At 39.5% G+C, this 18,374-nt stretch overlaps 1 protein-coding gene across 2 annotated transcripts in view; it reads right to left on the bottom strand.

The window, feature by feature from the left end:
- Positions 1–18,374, bottom strand: part of sbf1 (SET binding factor 1) — a 197,680-nt gene that overhangs the window by 4,270 nt on the left and 175,036 nt on the right. For both annotated transcript variants that reach the window (XM_072241664.1, XM_072241665.1), the window contains 8 exons: positions 17,258–17,443; positions 15,129–15,255; positions 14,105–14,235; positions 13,675–13,908; positions 11,749–11,856; positions 10,529–10,743; positions 934–1,021; positions 65–196 (listed from right to left, as the gene is read on the bottom strand). In XM_072241664.1, the coding sequence (XP_072097765.1) occupies positions 65–196; positions 934–1,021; positions 10,529–10,743; positions 11,749–11,856; positions 13,675–13,908; positions 14,105–14,235; positions 15,129–15,255; positions 17,258–17,443 (1,221 nt within the window). The remainder of the gene's footprint in view (positions 1–64; positions 197–933; positions 1,022–10,528; positions 10,744–11,748; positions 11,857–13,674; positions 13,909–14,104; positions 14,236–15,128; positions 15,256–17,257; positions 17,444–18,374) is intronic.

Genomic DNA, 18,374 nt, shown 5'->3' with positions numbered 1-18,374 from the left:
TTTTGTTAGTATGTAACCCATCGTTGTGATGTAATAAAATCAGCAATGTTGATGATAGACTCACATCGAAAAAAGCTTTCTCCTCAATACTTTTGGGAGCTCCCATTCCCGCAGTTCCCAAAGTCACGGATTCTACCTCTGCAAGATCCACAATCCCCTTCACATCTGTGTCTGATTTACTGTCGTAATATCTCAGCTGTGAAAGATAACAAAAAAAAAGCATATAATCCCAGGCAACAAGCATAGTATTAAGTCTAACTCTTGGTTTCATGATACAATCATCCTTTATGCACAAATTGGATGACAGGCTCTGTGTGCTATACCTGATCTTGTAGAATACAACTGCTTGGCTTAAATGCGAGATACAATACAGATTTCCAGAATAAGTGCCATGTCCCAAGTTTGGTTTGATCTGATGCCTTGCCTGGCCTGAGTTACAACCTTCCATCTTGTTTCATAAAATGTCACAGCAATCAGGCCAATTAGCTCATGGTGCCAGATGGTTCTTTGAAGTGCTCTCCAATTTAGACCCATACCCATGAAAATACAACATGCCCACTACTGATAGCTGCATTGCATTCCGATTTCACATCCTTTTTAAGATGGTGCATTCAAAACGATGCCAACAACCTTACCAACTTTCTTGTAAGCTTCAAAGATTTGTGAGCATTCATTCTCAAGCCTCTTGCTTTTGGACTTAAAACCTCACCATAATTTAGATTGAGTTGCTTCTTCCCAAAATGGGTCACTTATATTATACTGCAACTCTACTGTAAGCTCACCTCAAAGGCTGACATCATTTGAAACTATTAGAAATTTTGATGACTACATTATCAAATGTTTGTACTTTCTGACTGGTCATGTAAACCTTATGTCTGAGGTACTATAATATCCCACTGTGAAACGAGAGAGAGGAGATGGCTTCACGGTTACCTGATGTTTTGTCTTATCAAGCACGAACCAGCGTGGTTTCCAAGCTTTCAGTAAAGCACCCCTCTTGTATAGTATTCCCTCGTACGACCTAAAATCAGAGAAAAGACAGGAAATTAAAATGCAGAAAGCTTGCTCTTTGAAAGACTGTCCTGTACTTTCACATCCAGTATTCAAGAGAATTGCCGGGAAGTTTCAAAAGAACAAGCCAATCCCCTTAACATTTATTTACGTCATCAACTGTTGCCACTGCTTCAAGTAGAGAATTCCTGATTTCACTCCTCTCATTCTCCTGCCAGTATTTAGATCTCACTTACCTGAGGAAACAATTCATTGTCAAAGCAAAGATGGCTGCAGAATAGCATTTTTGCACAAGGAGAGCAGCCTTCAACTTTAATATCAAACTACCTCATTCCATAGAACATCTTGATAACCCTTTTTGGTATTGCTTCAAGTCATGGTCATGGAAAACTAGAACATAGACAACAATCCTTTGGCCCATCTAGTCCATGCTGTGCTGACCCATTTAAACTGCCTAGTCCCATCAACTTGCACCTGATCATAGCCCTCCATTCCCCTCCCATCCGTGTACCCATCCAAACTTCTCTTGAAATCAAAATCACATCCACCACTTGTGCCGGCAGCTCAACCCACACCCTCACCACCTCTGAGTGAAGAAGTTTCTCATGAACTCCTTAAACATTTCACCTTTCATCCTTAATCTATGACTTCTAGTAGGTCTCACCCACCCTCAGTGGAAAATCTCCCATCAGTCTTCTACTTCAGGAGTGAAGTGCTAACCTATTCAATCTTTCCTTATAACTCAGATCCTCCAGACTCAGCAACATCCTTGTAAATTTTCTCTGTACTCTTTCAATCCTATTTGCATTTTTCCTGTAGGGAGGTGACCAAAACTGCACACGACACTCCCAAGAAGGCAAGTGTGTGGAGTTGATAGGATCTAGGGTTAGCCATAATGGAATGGTGCAGTAGACTCGATGGGCTGAATGGTCTAATTCTGCTCCCATGTCTTATGGTCTTATCCTAACTCTTACCTTGAATTATGAAGGGCAAGGTGTCAAAAGCTTTCTTTACCACCCTTTCTATCTGTGACATCACCTTCATGAATTACAGTCCTGTATTCCTAGATCCCTTTGTTCTAGCACACTGCTCATTGCCCTACCATTCACTGTGTAAGACCTACCCTGGTTGGTCCTACTGAAGTGCAACACCTCACACTTGTCTGACAATGGGTACAGCAGGGATGGGCAGCCTGTGGCTCACTGGATGATTAGAAGTGGCGCATTGCACCCCAGTGATAATAATAAAAAAGTAAGCCTACTCATGCAAAAAGTATTAACCAAAAACCGATTTGTAGAAAAAAAAATCTGTAACAGGAATTCAAGTAGCTTAGAACTAGAAATGGGTTTTACTAACAATAAATCTAAAACTTAGCAATTATTTTTAGCGATTTTATTATTTCGTGCACATCTTTTGGCGAATGTTATCTTCTTTCACATTAATCTGTTTTCAATGAAAAAAAAACACATTCAATGAGTCAAACTAGGAAAGAAGCACTTCTGTTCTGCAGTCGTTCCATTACTGTACAATACACGTTGGTACTTGTTTGACCCTGAAGCACCAGGCGTCTGCACCAGCGGTGCGTCGCAGATTTTTGCCAGTTTACAATCGACACTCGTACGCTACGGAATTGAGCTTTGTTTGTCATTTGTGAACATTTGCAGTTTTGTACTTTGCTGAAAATTAAGCCTTGCTTTTACATTCAGTTACCCATTACCCAAATGAGCATAAAAAAAGCAGAAAGTGATAGTAAGCATGAATTCAATGAACAGTGGGAAAATGAGTTCTTATTTATAGCAGGTCTGTCAGGAAAACGGTTGTGCATTATTTGTGAAAACACTTTCTCACATAATAGAAGACATGATCTTAATAGACACTATAACACACATCAGACTGAAATAGAAGGAAAACTGAAGCTAGTGCTTGGGTCTGAGTTACGGAAAGAACATGTGATTAAGAAAAGAAATCAAAAGAAGACAAAATATATTTGTTAAAAGAAGTTGTGAAAGTTTGGTGATGACAGAAGTGTCCTACGAAATTGCTTTAGCGTTGGCCAAAAAACAGAAGTCTTTCTCTGATAGAGAAGAAATTGTTAAGACTCGTCTCCAAATATTTGCAAGATGTCTTGGTGATAAAAATATCGAAAGGAAAGTAGGTGAAATTGCTCTGTCAAAGCAAAGTTACGAGACGCACTGAAGGATTCCGTCATGATGTATCTGAGCAACTGAAAGGCCTTGTCCTTGTTTGTACTTTATTTTCTTTAGCTTTGGACAAATCTACTGACATATGTGATGTAGCCCAGTTAAGCATTTTTATAAGAGGAATTGATAAATTTTAGTGTCTTTCAAGAACTTATCGGTCTTGAGTCGCTTCATGGAAAAACAAGAGGATCAGACATACTTGACAAAGTAAAATCATGCCTAGAAAATCTACAACTAAATTCTAGTAAACTCTTCGGTGTTTGTACTGACGGAGTGCCGTCAATGACAAGTAAAGCCGCTAGGACTACAACTTTGCTTGAAAACTTTTTAGGTCGTCCTCTACTAAAATATCACTGCATTATACACCAAGAGTCACTGTGTGGAAAAATTTTAAATTTGCAGCATGTTATGTTACTGGTTGTGAAATGCGTGAATAAAACTAGAGCAAGAGGATTAAACAGACGGCAATTCAGAGAATATTGTGAAATGTTAGATTTGGAATATGGCGATCTGGTCCTTCATTGTGAGCTGCGCTGGCTTTCCAGATGACAGGTTCTGAGTAGATTTTGGAAACTGACAAAATACTGTTCATAATTTTCTAAAAGAGAAAAATGAGCTGCCTGAGGAAAGAGCCCTTTTATGTGATAACAGTTGGCTATTTGATTTAGCATTTTTAGATGATGTCACCAACCATCTCAATGATGTAAATTTGAAACTCCAGGGCAAGAAAAAATTGTTTCCTACCCTAGTAAATGATATCAATGCATTCAAGATGAAGTTAAAACTATTCACCTCTCAGTTAGAAAATGAGGATTTGAGCCAGTTTCCGCACTTAAAAGAGCAGAGTGAATGAGCTGAAGATAATGGCAATTTTACAAAATATATTGAAAAAAATCAGGTTATTGCAAGTCATTTGAAAGTCGTTTTCATGATTTTGCTAAAGAAGAAGACTGCATACTTGCATTTATAAACCGAACTTATTGACTTGAAAACAAATTCATTATTGAACATGAAATTTGATGAGCTTCCCTCAGTCCCAAATGCTTCTGACATGATTAATTTCTGGTGTCATTGCCCTGTGAACATTTTCCAGAACTAAGAAAATTTGCCCAGAGTTATATCTGTCATTTCGGAACGACGTACAGATGTGAACAAGCATTTTCAGCCATGAAGTTGATTAAAAACAAAATGAGGTCGCGATTGACTGATTCAAATTTGAAGAATTCTCTGCTGCTCTCAGTAATTAATTGAACTCCAAACATTAAAAGCTTGGCGAAATCAAAACAGACTCAAAAATCTCATTAAGGTAAGTAATATTTATCTTGTTTTTATATTAAATCAATATATCATGTAAAAATGCTAAATATGTCTATATTAACATATTTTTACAAGAATTGAATGGGGGTACAAGAGTTGTACGGTGCATCTGAACTCATGCATGAAAAAATTGTTGCATGGAATGTAGAAGGTTGGCCACCCCTGGGGTAGAGTGTTAGAGTAGGGAGACTTTTTATCTTTGGCTCAACAGGTTTGGGCGATAACAGGCGTGGGTGACACAAGTATTCAGTAAGCTTTTTCTTACTCATTCGTCATCTACAAGTATATAGTTAGGGCAGTAAGAATGGCTCCAGAGGCTGTGCTTTGATCTGTGTGTGAGATGTGGGAATTCTGGGAGACCTCCAGCCTCCCGGATACCACATCTGCACCAGGTGCACCGAGCTGCAGCTCCTCAGAGAACATTGTTAAATAACTGGAACTGCAGCCGGATGACCATCAGCTTCTTTGGGAGACTGAGGAGGTAGTCACCCCTAGGTTGCAGGAGGCAGGTGAATGTCAGGAGTGGGAAGGGAAGTAGGCAGCTGGTACAGAGTACCCTGCAGCTGTTCCCCCCAATAAGTATACCATTTTGGGTGCTGTTGGGGGGGGGGGTTGGGCTGGAGGTAAGAGAACAAGCTACCAGCGGGGAGCTACAGTGAGTGGATCTCTGGCACTGAGGTTGAGAAAGGAATGTAGTGGTGATAGGAGAAGTTCTATAGGAGTCTGTGGACATGATAGAGACACCCAGAGGGCATGTTGTCTCCCAGGTGAAAGGTTCAAGGACGTCTCCAATCGTATCCATGACATTCTACAGTGGGAGGATGAGCAGCCAGATGTTTTGGTACATATTGGTACCAATGACGTAGGAAGGAAAAGAGAGGAGGTCCTAAAGAGAGAATTTAGAGAGCTTGGTAGAAAGCTGAAAAAAAAACTTCCAGGGTAACGATCTCTGGATTGTTGCCTGTGTTACGCACCAGTGAACAGGATGATTTGGCAGATGAATGTGCGTGCTGAGGAACAGGTTCAGGGACACTGTTTCAGATTTACGGATCACTAGGATCTCTCCTAGTGAAGATATGATCTGTACAAAAGAGATGGGCTACACCTGAACCTGGGGGGGTGGGTCAATATCCTTGCGGGAAGGTTTGCTCGAGTTGTATGGGGGGAGGTTAAACTAATTTGGCAGAGGGTTGGGAACCGGACTGATAGGGCTGAGGATAGGGATGTTGGTTTACAAGCAGAGGTAGTGTATAGCGAAACTGTCAGGAAGGACAGGCAGATGATAAGGCAAAGTTGCAGTCAGTGGGATGGGTTGCAGTATAAAGTGGGGGGGGGCAAAATTTAAATGGGTGACAAATACAGGACTGAAGACAATATATTTGAATGCATGCGGTATACAAAATTAGGTAGATGATTTTGTAACTCAGTTAAGAGATTGGCAGGTTGGGTGTTGTGTGTATCATGGAGTTATGACTGAAAGACAATGGTAGTTGGGAGCTTAATATCTAAGGATACACAACCTATCTAAAGGACAGGCAGGTAGGCAGAGGAGTAGTGGCTCTGCTGGTAAAAATGAAATCAAATCTTTAGAAAGAGGTGACACAGGATCAGAAGATGTAGAATCCTTGTGGGTAGAGTTAAGAAACTGCAAGGATAAGATGACCCTGATGGAAATTACTTACAGGCCTCCAAACAGTTGCCAGGAGAGGCAACCATCTACTAGAAATCTCTGGCTTCTCCGCAAAGCCAGCCAAGGTGAAGGTGATTCCTAAGAATATCTACAGATATGTTTAGAGCAAAAGGATTGCAAGGGACAAAATTAGTTTTCTGGAAGATCAGAATAGTAATCTATACATGAAGCCAAAAGAGATAACGGAGATCTTAAAACAACTTTTTGCATCTGTATTTACTTGGGAGATGGAAAGGAGGGGAAGATGCCAGAATGAAAAGGAGGATAGCTTGAAGGTGGTAGGTGAAGCCAGGTGGGTGGGAAACTTAAAGGGCTGGACAGGAAGGGATCTGCAGGGAGAGGAGAGTGGACCATAGGAGAAAAGGAAAGAGGAGGGGACCCATGGGGAGATGACAGGCAGATGAGAAAAGGCAAGAGGCCCAAGTGGGGAATGGAAGAAGAGGGGAGGGGAAGGGATTTTTTTTTAAACCGGAAGGGGAAATCAATATTCATGCCATCAGACTGGAGGCTACCCAGACGGAATACAAGGTGTTGCATTTACCTAGACTACAAGACTCTAAACAGGAAATGGAGGTGTAGATATATAGGCTACTTCTGCAATAACTAGAATCAATGGTTTAGAGGGGGTAGAATTTTTAAGGCAGGTTTTTGAACCTGCAGAGTCATGAAGTCATATCGCACAGAAAGAAACACTTCCACCCAACTGGTCCCTGTGGACTAAGATGCCCCATCCGAGGTAGTTCTATTTGTCTTTGGCACATAACCTTTCCAATCCATGGCTAACTTGTCTAACTGCCTGTGTACGTGCCTCAATCACGTCATCGGCCAGCTTCATCTTTAAACAATTGCCCCTCAAATTTCTTTTAAATCTTTCTTCTCTCACATTAAACCTCTGCTCTCTAGTTCTTGATACTCAAACTCTAGAAAGCATAGCATCTTTGCCGTGCACAATTCTGATTTGATGGAGACAGACGTGAGAAGCAGAGGAACACCTGGAGAAAACTTCAGAAATGTCTGGTTTGCTGCCGCTGCTACTGTGTGATTGAGAATCTCTGGAGTGAAGGCCCCAAAATCCCCGGCTTTGCCTGCTGCTGGCGACCGAGGCTGGGGTCGAAGCGTTCGGCAGAGATGGTGCTTGGTACTCGGAGTTGGAGGGCTGATCGGAGGCTCGAAGTTTTCGGACAACTCAGAGTTGGACTGTGGTCCGGCATGGCAGGGAGAGTTTTCTTCATTCTCCCGTCTGCGTGAGATGTGGGACTTTCGAGAGACTTTGAACTTTTTTTTACTGTGACCATGGCCTGTTCTTCATCAAGTTATGGTATTGTTGTACTGTTGTAACTATATGTTATAATTATGTGGTTTTTGTTAGTTTTTCAGTCTTGGTCTGTCCTGTGTTTCTGTGATATCACACTGGAGGAATATTGTATCATTTCTTAATGCATGCATTACTAAATGACAATAAAAGAGGCCTGCATGTCCTCATAATCTAATCTAATCTATGCCCCCCATGATCTTATACACCTCTGAGATTACCTTTTAGTCTCACAGATATCCAATGAGAGAAGGAGCAGTAACGTACATTTTACTCTCAGTAGAGAATTCCTCCAGCCAGTCCTGAAGATCATGAAATTGATAAACACTTGAAATACCCCAGTATACAAGGCTACAGGAGAAATATTAGAGAAATATTAGGAGAAATATTAGTACAGTTAGCTCCTTGATAACCAGCGTGGACATAGTGAGCTAAAGGGGCTTTTTCTGAGCTGTATAACTCCCTGCCCAACTGAATGTCCCATCTCTCTGTCCTTATCACTGAATTAAAAGATGTTGGTGAACAAAAGGTACAGCAGCATTTCCACAGAACTGTGGCAGATGAATTCAGTCTGCTCTTACCAAGTTTCTTTCGCAATGTCAAAAGCAGATAATGAAGTTGCATCCACAAGTCTGTAAAAGTTATTGGCTTTGTTGGGGAATTTCAGAAATCCTTAGGATTCACAAACTAAGGACAGTTTTCACTGACCTGGCTTGCATACAATTTTCATGGACCTGGTTTTCAGCAGCATATTTCGGAGTGGATGCAGTGAAATATTAACCCCTTCAGAAAATGTACTTATGATCCTAAAAGGCTGCAGGATAACCTCCTCTATGACCACATCTCAAACTCATGGAGCTCTTAATGCTCTCCCATCTGAAATACACCGTGGAAGTTATACAAAAAAAAAGGTGATTTCAGATAGAACTTCCTTGACAAGGCTAACTGGCCAGGAGCTATGTTCCAATGCAAATCAAAAGTGTAGCATTTATAAACACTGAATGTTAAAAACTACTTAGTTTCCTGTTTTTCTCTCTTTAAATTAAGAAGTGGTGTTACATTTCAACCCTTTACTGCCTCATAATCTACTGGATTTTGGAAAATGCTCGTCAATGTATCCATTTTTTTAATGGATTCCTCTATTAATTAGGATGTTATCAGGACCTGGAGATTTATTGGCTCTCAATGCTATTTCTTTTTCCAATTTTTTTTTTTTTTTTTTTTTACAAACTTTTTAAACTAATCTCCTGTAAATTTTCCTTGCTATTATCTCCTGTAAATTTTCCTTGCTATTAGACTAGATTCTCTAGCATTTTTAAATTAGATGTGTCCTTTTCTGTGAAAATAGGACCAAATTATTTGTTAAACAGCTCTACCTTTTCTTAGTCCTTGTCATGAATTTGCTTGTTTCTACCTTTGTTTTCACAAATCTTTCTTTTCACATACAAGGTTTTTACAATCCTTTATATGTATCCTCTATACATGACAATGTTGAACTATTGAGATGATGAATTTCATCAAGTGCATTCAAACTTTTGCATTAATAAGCATGTTCTGAACAGACTTTAGATGCAGAAATCTCTCAGCAAGATGAGTGTTAAATGATGGTGCTTCTCAATTTTCCCTTCAGCTATTCTTTTCAACTTGTACACCAGCAATATTTGTTAACAGCTTCACATCTTTACCTGCATCATTCATATTGTATCAGCCAACATAATGTATTTCATAGAAATTGTCCCTGAAGGTGATCTGCAAACTCTACAAAATTATAACTGAACCCGAGGCTCAAAAACTGGTAAAGCTCAAGTGGCTACTTCCTCATTGTATCTCAACAATTCTCAAATGGCCAGCTTTTGTGGAATTAAAATAATACATGAGAAAAAAAAAACATTATTTTAGAATCACGCCTGAATTGAATCAATTAGTGCCAAAACCCTGACATTTCTGATTAAACAGGTAGCAACAATGATAAACATTATGGAGCAGCCTGCTGGACAAGTCTGGAGAGGCAACAGTCATACCCTGGTACAGCCCCACAGCTGATGGTGCACTCCTATCTGCTGCCAAACCATCAGACGCTCTTCCCATTGATTGAGATAAACGCTACCGTTATTAAATATCACTTGCTCCATTGTTAGAAGGGATTCTGCCACACTTTGACAGCATGGCTGATCTTGAATTTCTGCTGTTTAAGGATATTTTCCACACAGAGTTGTAGGCTTAAATCAAATAAAACCATTTTGGTCACATGCTTCAACTTTCATTGAACACACTAGAAGCTGAAGAGCAAATACTGTAAAATGTGCACCAACAATTTATGGGACACAGAACATATGTACAAATGAGTAAAGGATTCATTGTTCTGCATTGGTAATGCAATGCTGTTAAAGAGCTACATGGTAAAACTCCTGCATGGATTTTCAAATTGCTCAAGAAGTGAAGCATTCAACTTACATTGCTAGTAACACCTTGGCTGGCCATCAAGCCTCAAAATCCTACTCTAAATAACATGCATTTTTTGTTGTTCTTTCTTGAACCGCATTGCAGAATAATGACTTACGGAAGAACTGCACTTTCTGAATGTAGACCCAATCAAATTAATCTTGTGTTTACAACAGTCTTACCCAGTACAGCTGCACAGCTGATACTGCTGCCAAACCATTAAGTGAACCCTTCAAAGCTGCAATCTACTAGAGCAGGGGTTCCCAACCTGGAGTAGGCTAACCCCTTGGTTAATGGCAAGGGTCCATGGCATAAAAAAGGTTAGGAACCCCTGGTCCAGTGGATACATGGCTTTTACACTCTCCCCTGGCATGACAAAAGGCAAAAACCAACACACCTGCAGATCATACATGCATGCAGTTTAACAGGCTCTGATTTGATACACGAGCTCCAAAGGAAATGGGTACTTGATGCAGCAAAATGAACAGACCCATGTCTGCCCATACAAAGTTATTCCACATTTTTCTGCCCTCATGATGTGTAGTTATTCTTTACCTGTGTTCACTCTCTGATGTCTGGAATTGGCTGTATAAGGTGCTTGTGCTCTTTCGTCCCATGACACCACTGGAGGGAGTGGAAGTTGTGCTGCTGTCCGTGTCCAGACTCAGATTCAAAGTGGATCCAACTGCTGCCTCGTGCAAATAAACACACTGTGATCTCCGGTGATGGGACAGACTTGATGACATCAACAGTGAACTTGAAGACAAGTGCTGCAAAGAAAAGGGAAATTAGCAGAGAATAGACAAAACAATGTATTCCATAACCACTCCCTGATTACATACCAACCACAACTCCTTTTTTATACGTACAATATCCCCTTCATACTCACCTCATTTCCAATCAACTGATTCACCTATTCTGAGCGTTTGAGACACCATGGCTAGGCATCAGTCCCTCAGCACCCACCATATCAAGCTCTCTACCAATTTTAAACATTGCAAAAAGGCTATCTCTCTAGTTTCCCAAACTTTAGAAAGACATACTACTTATAATTTACATATTTTATTCCAGGAAGTGATCTAGTTGAATTTCTCTCATTCAGAGGTGATTTATCCTCAAAGTTCACAAAATCACAACAAGACTTCTTATCCTTGTACTCTTGCTACCTTTGAATGAAAGACAATGATTTACCTTTCTAATTGCTTGCTGTCTTTACATATTAACTTCATGATTCATTTCTAAGGCTAGCCAAATCCCTGCTCCCTTTCACTCCTTTTAAAAATATTCCTCTTTTCCACTCCTTGTTTTTTAAATGAATAACATCACACTTACATTATATTGCCATCTTATGTATCTAGGTCCACATGCTTAAATTCTTTTCTCCTTACAATTACAGTACAGTCGGCCCTCATGTGAAGGGCCTTGGTATACAGGAATATAAGATGCAGAGTAGGCCATTCAGCCCCACATATCTGCCCTATCATTGAAGTTGCTTTTGTGTAATCATTTATTCCAAGAGGATATTTACTAATAGATTGGTAGATTTTATTTTGAGTTATACTTTTCTAAACCACATTTGCTGTTGATTACAGTGAGCCCAGGGTGGGTTTCTACCCCTCACTTGCTTCTTCTTGTCCAAAACAACAGGATCACAGCAGCGCAGGTAAAACATGCATTTACATCCTATCTGGCATACCACAAGCCCTCAACTATGAATGGGCAATAAATGCAGTCCATTTTCATGTGAATACATTAGTGCTGGGATGTTGACCTACCTTACCCTCCTGCTTGCTCTCTGTCCGTTGGGTTGTTTTGATCTTGTCCCAAGTTTCCTTCCATTTATCTGGCACTTGACCCAACTCACTCTCCAATATCTGCATCTCCTGTTCAGAATCAGAATCAGTTTTGTTATCACTGACATTTGCCCTAGAATCTGTTGTTTTGTGGCAGCAGTACAGTGTAAGACATAAAAGAACTGTAAGTTACAATAAAAATTGGAAAAAAATGAAAAAGAGGAATAGAGAGATTGTTCAAAAATCTGATGGTGCAGGTGAAGAAGCTGTCCCTAAAATGTTGGGTATAAGTCTTTAAACTCCTGTACCTCCTTCCTGTTGGTAGCAACAAGAAGAGGGAAAGCCCTGGATGGTGAAGGTCTTTAATGATGGATACAAAGGTGATAATTCCTGAATTCACACCCATATTGTATGCTCCCCAGCCCTGCTGCTCCACAACCTCATTTTTGCTGTATTTTAAACATAATTTATTTGTATTTTCAACATTATTGAAGTAACCTGATTCACAAACCTCATACTGTCAAGCACAAACAGACAGCACATCCATTCATTCTTTCTATCTTCTCATTGTTTGATTAAACAATTAGATTCAGATTCCCCAACACTAATTATTATCAGAATAAAAGGAGATTTTGTCAGGTTAAATGATGCACTGTCTTCCCCTCTAATGAACATAACAATTTCAATCTGTACAGCATCATTACCATAATAAAAACATACCAAGTTCCTTCATAGGAACTTATCAAACAATACATTGGCAAATTACAATGACAGCAAAGGGTCTAAAAGAAATACAGTAGGCTTTAAGGAGGGTCAGTAGAAAGGTGGAGAGAATTAGAGGGGGAAATCAAGACCTTTAATGTCAGCTTCTGAAGTCACTACTGCCACTGGTGAACCAACTAAATTCAAGGGTGTTCAAGAGGTCGCAAGCACAGAATACTCAGGATATTATAGGGCTGCAGAAGCTTTTAGATATTAAAACAAGTGAGACCACAGAGGGACTTCAAAACAGAAGTATGAATTTTAAAACTGAGGTGTAGGAGAGCAAGGAGGGGGATACTAGGAGATAGTTTAGGTGTGATTGAGGACATGAAAATCAAATTTTGTATGACTTTAGTTGAAGGCTGATTGGCCAGGAATGCCTTTGGAATAGTTGAAAGAAGAGGTTACCATGACGTGCATGAAGATTTCAACATTATAAGACTTGAGAAGAGGGGAAATTGATTAGAGGTGGCAATAGGTGGTCTTCGCAATCGCTAGGATGATACATCTGTACTAACTGCAGACTAAAATATTAAAGTAAAGCTGTGAGAAAGCACTTTCAGATGCAGACTACTCCCAAGAAGATGGTGCAATGAGTGGTTAAAGGTTACAGTTTATGATAAGAAGAAAAGATGACAGCATTTGCCTTCTCAAGTGTTTCACTGGAGGGAATAGCTGCTCGTCCAATTCTGCATGTTAAAGAAGCAGTCTGATCAGAGATACTTTACAGTCAAGAGCTTTGAATGATGAGGTAAAGATAAATGTTGATGAGGTAAAACTAACAGTCAGAGAGATAATCAGATTATGTCCCCTCACACTGTATAGCAGACAGCAGAACAGATTCATGGATTCTGCACCCACACGTTTGGACATAATAACAGTGGAATAGACACGAGGAAAAAGGCTCAACTGCACAGAAGCACAACCTCCACAGGTAATCCAATTCACAAAACCACTCCAGCCAAGGCCGCAGGTTCTTATTATGGACCTATTGTTGGCATTTTCTCAATGATAAATCAGTACATACAAGATAGATGAAACTCCTGCTGACCTTAATGTGAACCATAACCACTATATAAATACAGGGCAGCAACCCCCCACCCCCCACACACAGATTTAAGATTTAATCCCTAGTAATGACTTTACCTCCAACAATTTGCTAATGGCATCTGGTTCCATCTTATTCTGGTTGTCGTAACAGGGCCAGACAATCTTACGCTGTGTCTGAGGAGCCATGGTATCTGTTCTTTCCCCGTCATCCACCTGCTCTTTTCGACCGTATACCAGCTCCCAATCATATGGTGGCCCTTCAGAAAGTGTCTCATGTGTGTAATAATCCCAGATCTTCAGATTGGAAATGTTACTATATGGCCTCAAAACCTGCAATTTAAGAGGCTAGAATCAATGAGATTTATAAACTGTCAATTCAACTGGACCAATGCTTGATGGGATTATCGAAAGGCACCACTGTTAGATCAATAGTTAATGGGGTCATAACAGTAAAATGCCTAATAATCACTTATTATATTTTTTGAAGAAAGCTCTCACTTCCACAACAAACGGCAGGAAACCTCACCTCTCCATCTTCAGGTGCATATAGATAATTGAAGAACATTGGCGTTTTCTTACTCAGCCGGTCAATGTAGTCCCACACAGATTTGTATATGTGTTGGCTCTTCCTTTCACCTTTCTCTTCATACATCAGTCCTGTTGAATGCAGTCAGAAAAAGTATCCTGTAAAACTAAATCAGGACTATTATGAAATACAATATTATGGGCACTTGCCTATAAGGCAGAATAGGATGAGTAATGCTCTATAACCAGGTTAATCTCAACTGGCAGGAATTTTTCTGCCCCCATTCCAGTTTTCAACACCTTACTGGAGACCATGTACTCCTTCAGCTTATCAGCCTGTATTGAATTCTGGAGGACTACTGAAATCAAAAGCCTCAGAGCAACATAACCAATAAATTATAATTATGGCCAACTAAATGGACAAGTGCTTAAATAGTTCCCTCACTTGCACACTTATATATTTTTCTTCATTTTTTAACCCATTCTTCTACGTGCTTACCTCTGGAATATGACATAAATTTAGCTACTCTCAGGGAATGAGGGACAATCTGGGCAACTTAGGTGTTTGAACATAGTTTGTGGTAAAAGGCAAATTTTTTTGAGTGAAGTTTTTGTCGACAAGGCACAATGTGGCGAGCAAAGCTATAACTAGATTAATTGTATTTTGGTAGGAAGCATCTGACCGTTAACATTCTACTCAGAGACCAGCACTGCTGCAGCTCATCAACTGCATTGAATTCTAGACAGCAAGTTGAAATGAACAACCTCAGAGTAATAAGCATTCAGAACTCTCAATCAGGCTGCCAAAATCTTTGGGCTTTGGGGACCTTTTTACAGAATTGCAGGCTGATACTGTTGCCAATTCTTCTGGATGCTTGATGGTCTAACAGATACAAAGTGTGAATTAGAGCAGCTTGCTTACCCATCCTACACCCCCATGTCAGCCCAAACAGACATCATCCTCTGCATGCACCACCTGCTCCCACACTCTTATAAAGACAATTAGAAGCTGGTTGCAGTTTTACCACATTCAATCCTTTCATGATCAGAATCCAGCAAGAAAGTTCGGAAGCGGTTGGACACATAATGATATGCCAGAAATTTCAAGTAGTATAGACTGAACTCGAACTCCATCGGAAACTGCAAATGAATCTGAAAACAGAAAAGAGCTATTGAGAGGAACTGCCCATAGGAACTGAGCAAAGATCCACCGGTGAGAAAGAATAAATTGTTACAGGAACTAGAACACTATTAGTTACTGACTTGTCAGCATGGCCACGCATCGTGATGGCCTTACAGGAAGGGGTGGATAGTAGTGAGATTAAATGGATGAAATAACCACACTGGCTGTAAAATATGAGGGCATGTAAGATCAAGAAAGTATGGTACTGATAGAATGCAGAGAACTCAGTTCAATTAGATCGGCTTTCTGGTGTGATCACTTTCTACACTAGGGGTTGAAATGCTACTTCATTCATCAACTTACATTGATGAGATCCAGTCAGTAAATTAATAATCTGAATGACCGTTACTCAGAAACCATTATTCTTTCTATCAATTAATCCCATTTACTGAAGTATCACTTGCGACTAATAAAATGCTGTTAATTATCATTTTAAGAGACTATACTGTTGTGTAAATTTATTTTTATGTAGAGATACATCAGTTACAGGCCCTGTTTGCCTAATGAGTCCACGCCACCCAATTACACCCATGTGACCAATTAACCTACTAGCCCATACATCTTTGGAATGTGCGATGAAACCCACGCACCCAGAGGAGTCCTATGAGATTACAGGGAGAACTTATAAACTCGTCCAGTGACAGAACTGAATCTGGGGCACTGGCGCTGAAATAACATTCTCCAGCTGCTATACTACTGTGCTGCTTTAATTTATTTGATAAATTTACAGAAAGGAAAAGGATTTTACATTTCTCTAATAGTTTACATGATGATTGTCCCCAAATGTTATTACAACATGAAGTCTAGAACATGGAGATAGTGTGGCAGCCAACTGAATGGAACAAGGCCCAACAAGACAAGAATGACAAGATAATCTTGCAACACTATTAATGTGATAAATATTAACCAAAGTATAGGAATAAGTTTTAAAATGATACCATTGGTGACCTACTGAGGGAGAAGATTAAGGCTCAAAACAAAGATGCAGCAAGTAAAACTGTCCTGGACCCATTATATAAATATTGTGAAGAAAGCACGACAGTGCCTCTACTTCCTCAGGAGTCTGCGGAGGTTCAGCTGTCATCAAAAAACTTGGCAAATTTCTATAGATGTGTGGTGGAAAGCATGCTGGCTGTACTATGGCCTGGCAATGGGAACACCAATGCCTTTGAATGGAAAATCCTACAAAAGGAAGTGGATTTGGCTCAGTACATCATGGGTAAAGCCCTCCTCTACCTGAAACATTGCTGTAGAAAACAGCATCCACCACCCAGACCATACTCTTCTCGCTGCTGCCATCAAGTAGAAGGTACAGGAGCCTCAGGACTCACCCCACCAAGTTCAAGAGCAGTTACTACCCCTCAACCATCAGGCTCTTGAACAAAAGGTGATAACTATACTCGTTTAAGGACTCTTATATCTTGTTATTTTATGCTCATTATTTATTGCTATTTATTTATATTTGCATTTGCAGTTTGTTTACAGTTAATAGTTCCTGATATTTACAGTTTATAGTTACTGTTCTATAGATGTGCTAATTATGCCAGCAGTAAAAGAATTTCAGGGTGGTGACATGTAAGTACTCTGATAATAAATTTTACTTTGCACTTTAATTCATTCATTTAACACAGCACACAACATGAATGACAAGCATATGTAAATAAAAATACTATCTAAACTGGTCAATGCTTCCAACAAAGTAACTTATAAGGAATTCATGATTCATTAAGTATATTACAAAGGTAATCTTATCAAGGTATTGATATCAATCTTCCTACATTGTGTACTTTTCCTTGAACTCCAATCAGCGATGGAACCACTGATACTGAGAGATGAGACAAAGAAGACAATAGCTCTGAGTCTTTAGATACATGGAGCAGAAATATACTGGAAGGAAAATAGAAGAGTAACTCCATATTTCCTACAGTGAAAAAGGCCAAAGAGCCAGAGGCCACTTTATAATGCACCTACCTGATGTACACAGTCAAGAAATTGCAGAAAGACTGGTGTGAAGCCACTGCTCTGACTAGCCATTGTCTGAGCACCACGGTGACTGAAACGATGCCCAAACGATAGCCACTCCTTCTCAACCAGAAGTCGGAAGCCCTCCAATGTTCTGTAATGTTGGTCAGACAACAACTGCACTAAGGACACTACCTGAAAGCGATTCAAGGATATGTCAGAATATCAATTCCCCATATTTTACTGTGCAAAAGCTGTTAGAAAAAATAGCTGAGTTGTGATGGAAAACACTTTAATCTCACCATCTCTGTGTGTTATTAACACCTTCTCCGAATTCTCTTCACTTAACTGTCAATATAAATAAGCTGTTCTTTGTACTCATCAAAACTAGAGTTCAGTTATATCAATTAAAACAATTATTCCCCATGGTAGTGAATTTCACATTCTAATCACACAATGGAAGTTTCTCCTGAATTCCTAATAGTACATTCAAAGGTACCTTACATTTATGACTTTCAGCTTTGAATTCCTTCACTGACAGCAGGTCTACAACTTCTGTAACATAGAAGACCTACACCTGGTCACCTCCTCCTGGCTTTCCTTTACTGTATAACAGACCTGAAGTCTGAACAATATTTCCAGTTAATTACTTCAGCTTTGGTATCACCCTTGCACATTATTTTTGCATCTTCAGTAATCATTTTTATATTATAAAGATGCTACTTCATGAAACTCCTAGTGCATTTTTGCTCTGGTTCTAAACTAACAATAATATAATTTCTCTCATTCTGAATTCTATTCTAATAGAAATGAATTCCAGGATTTTAGCATTTTAATAGTGCTTTATTGATATTATACAAATGCAAGTCAATCTCCTATTTAGTATTGAAAAAATTATTGCCAAATGTTACAAATGAAGTACATTTAGAATTTCAGTCACTGTGCAATGAGAAATGGAAACCAATTTATACACAGCAAATTTTCAGAAACAGCAATGCTAATAACTCAATTCTTGAATTTTTTTTTGGTTGAGGGATAACTATAGGCCAGGCAACAGCACCAATTCCCTTGCTATTCCACTGGACCCATGCATCTAAATAGGAAATGTTCTGTCATATAAAGATGC

The sequence above is a fragment of the Mobula birostris genome, chromosome 23 (assembly GCF_030028105.1).
Source record: "Mobula birostris isolate sMobBir1 chromosome 23, sMobBir1.hap1, whole genome shotgun sequence".
In the NCBI taxonomy this organism is placed as follows: Eukaryota; Metazoa; Chordata; class Chondrichthyes; order Myliobatiformes; family Myliobatidae; genus Mobula; species Mobula birostris.
This window is presented reverse-complemented; position numbering and strand designations above follow the sequence as displayed.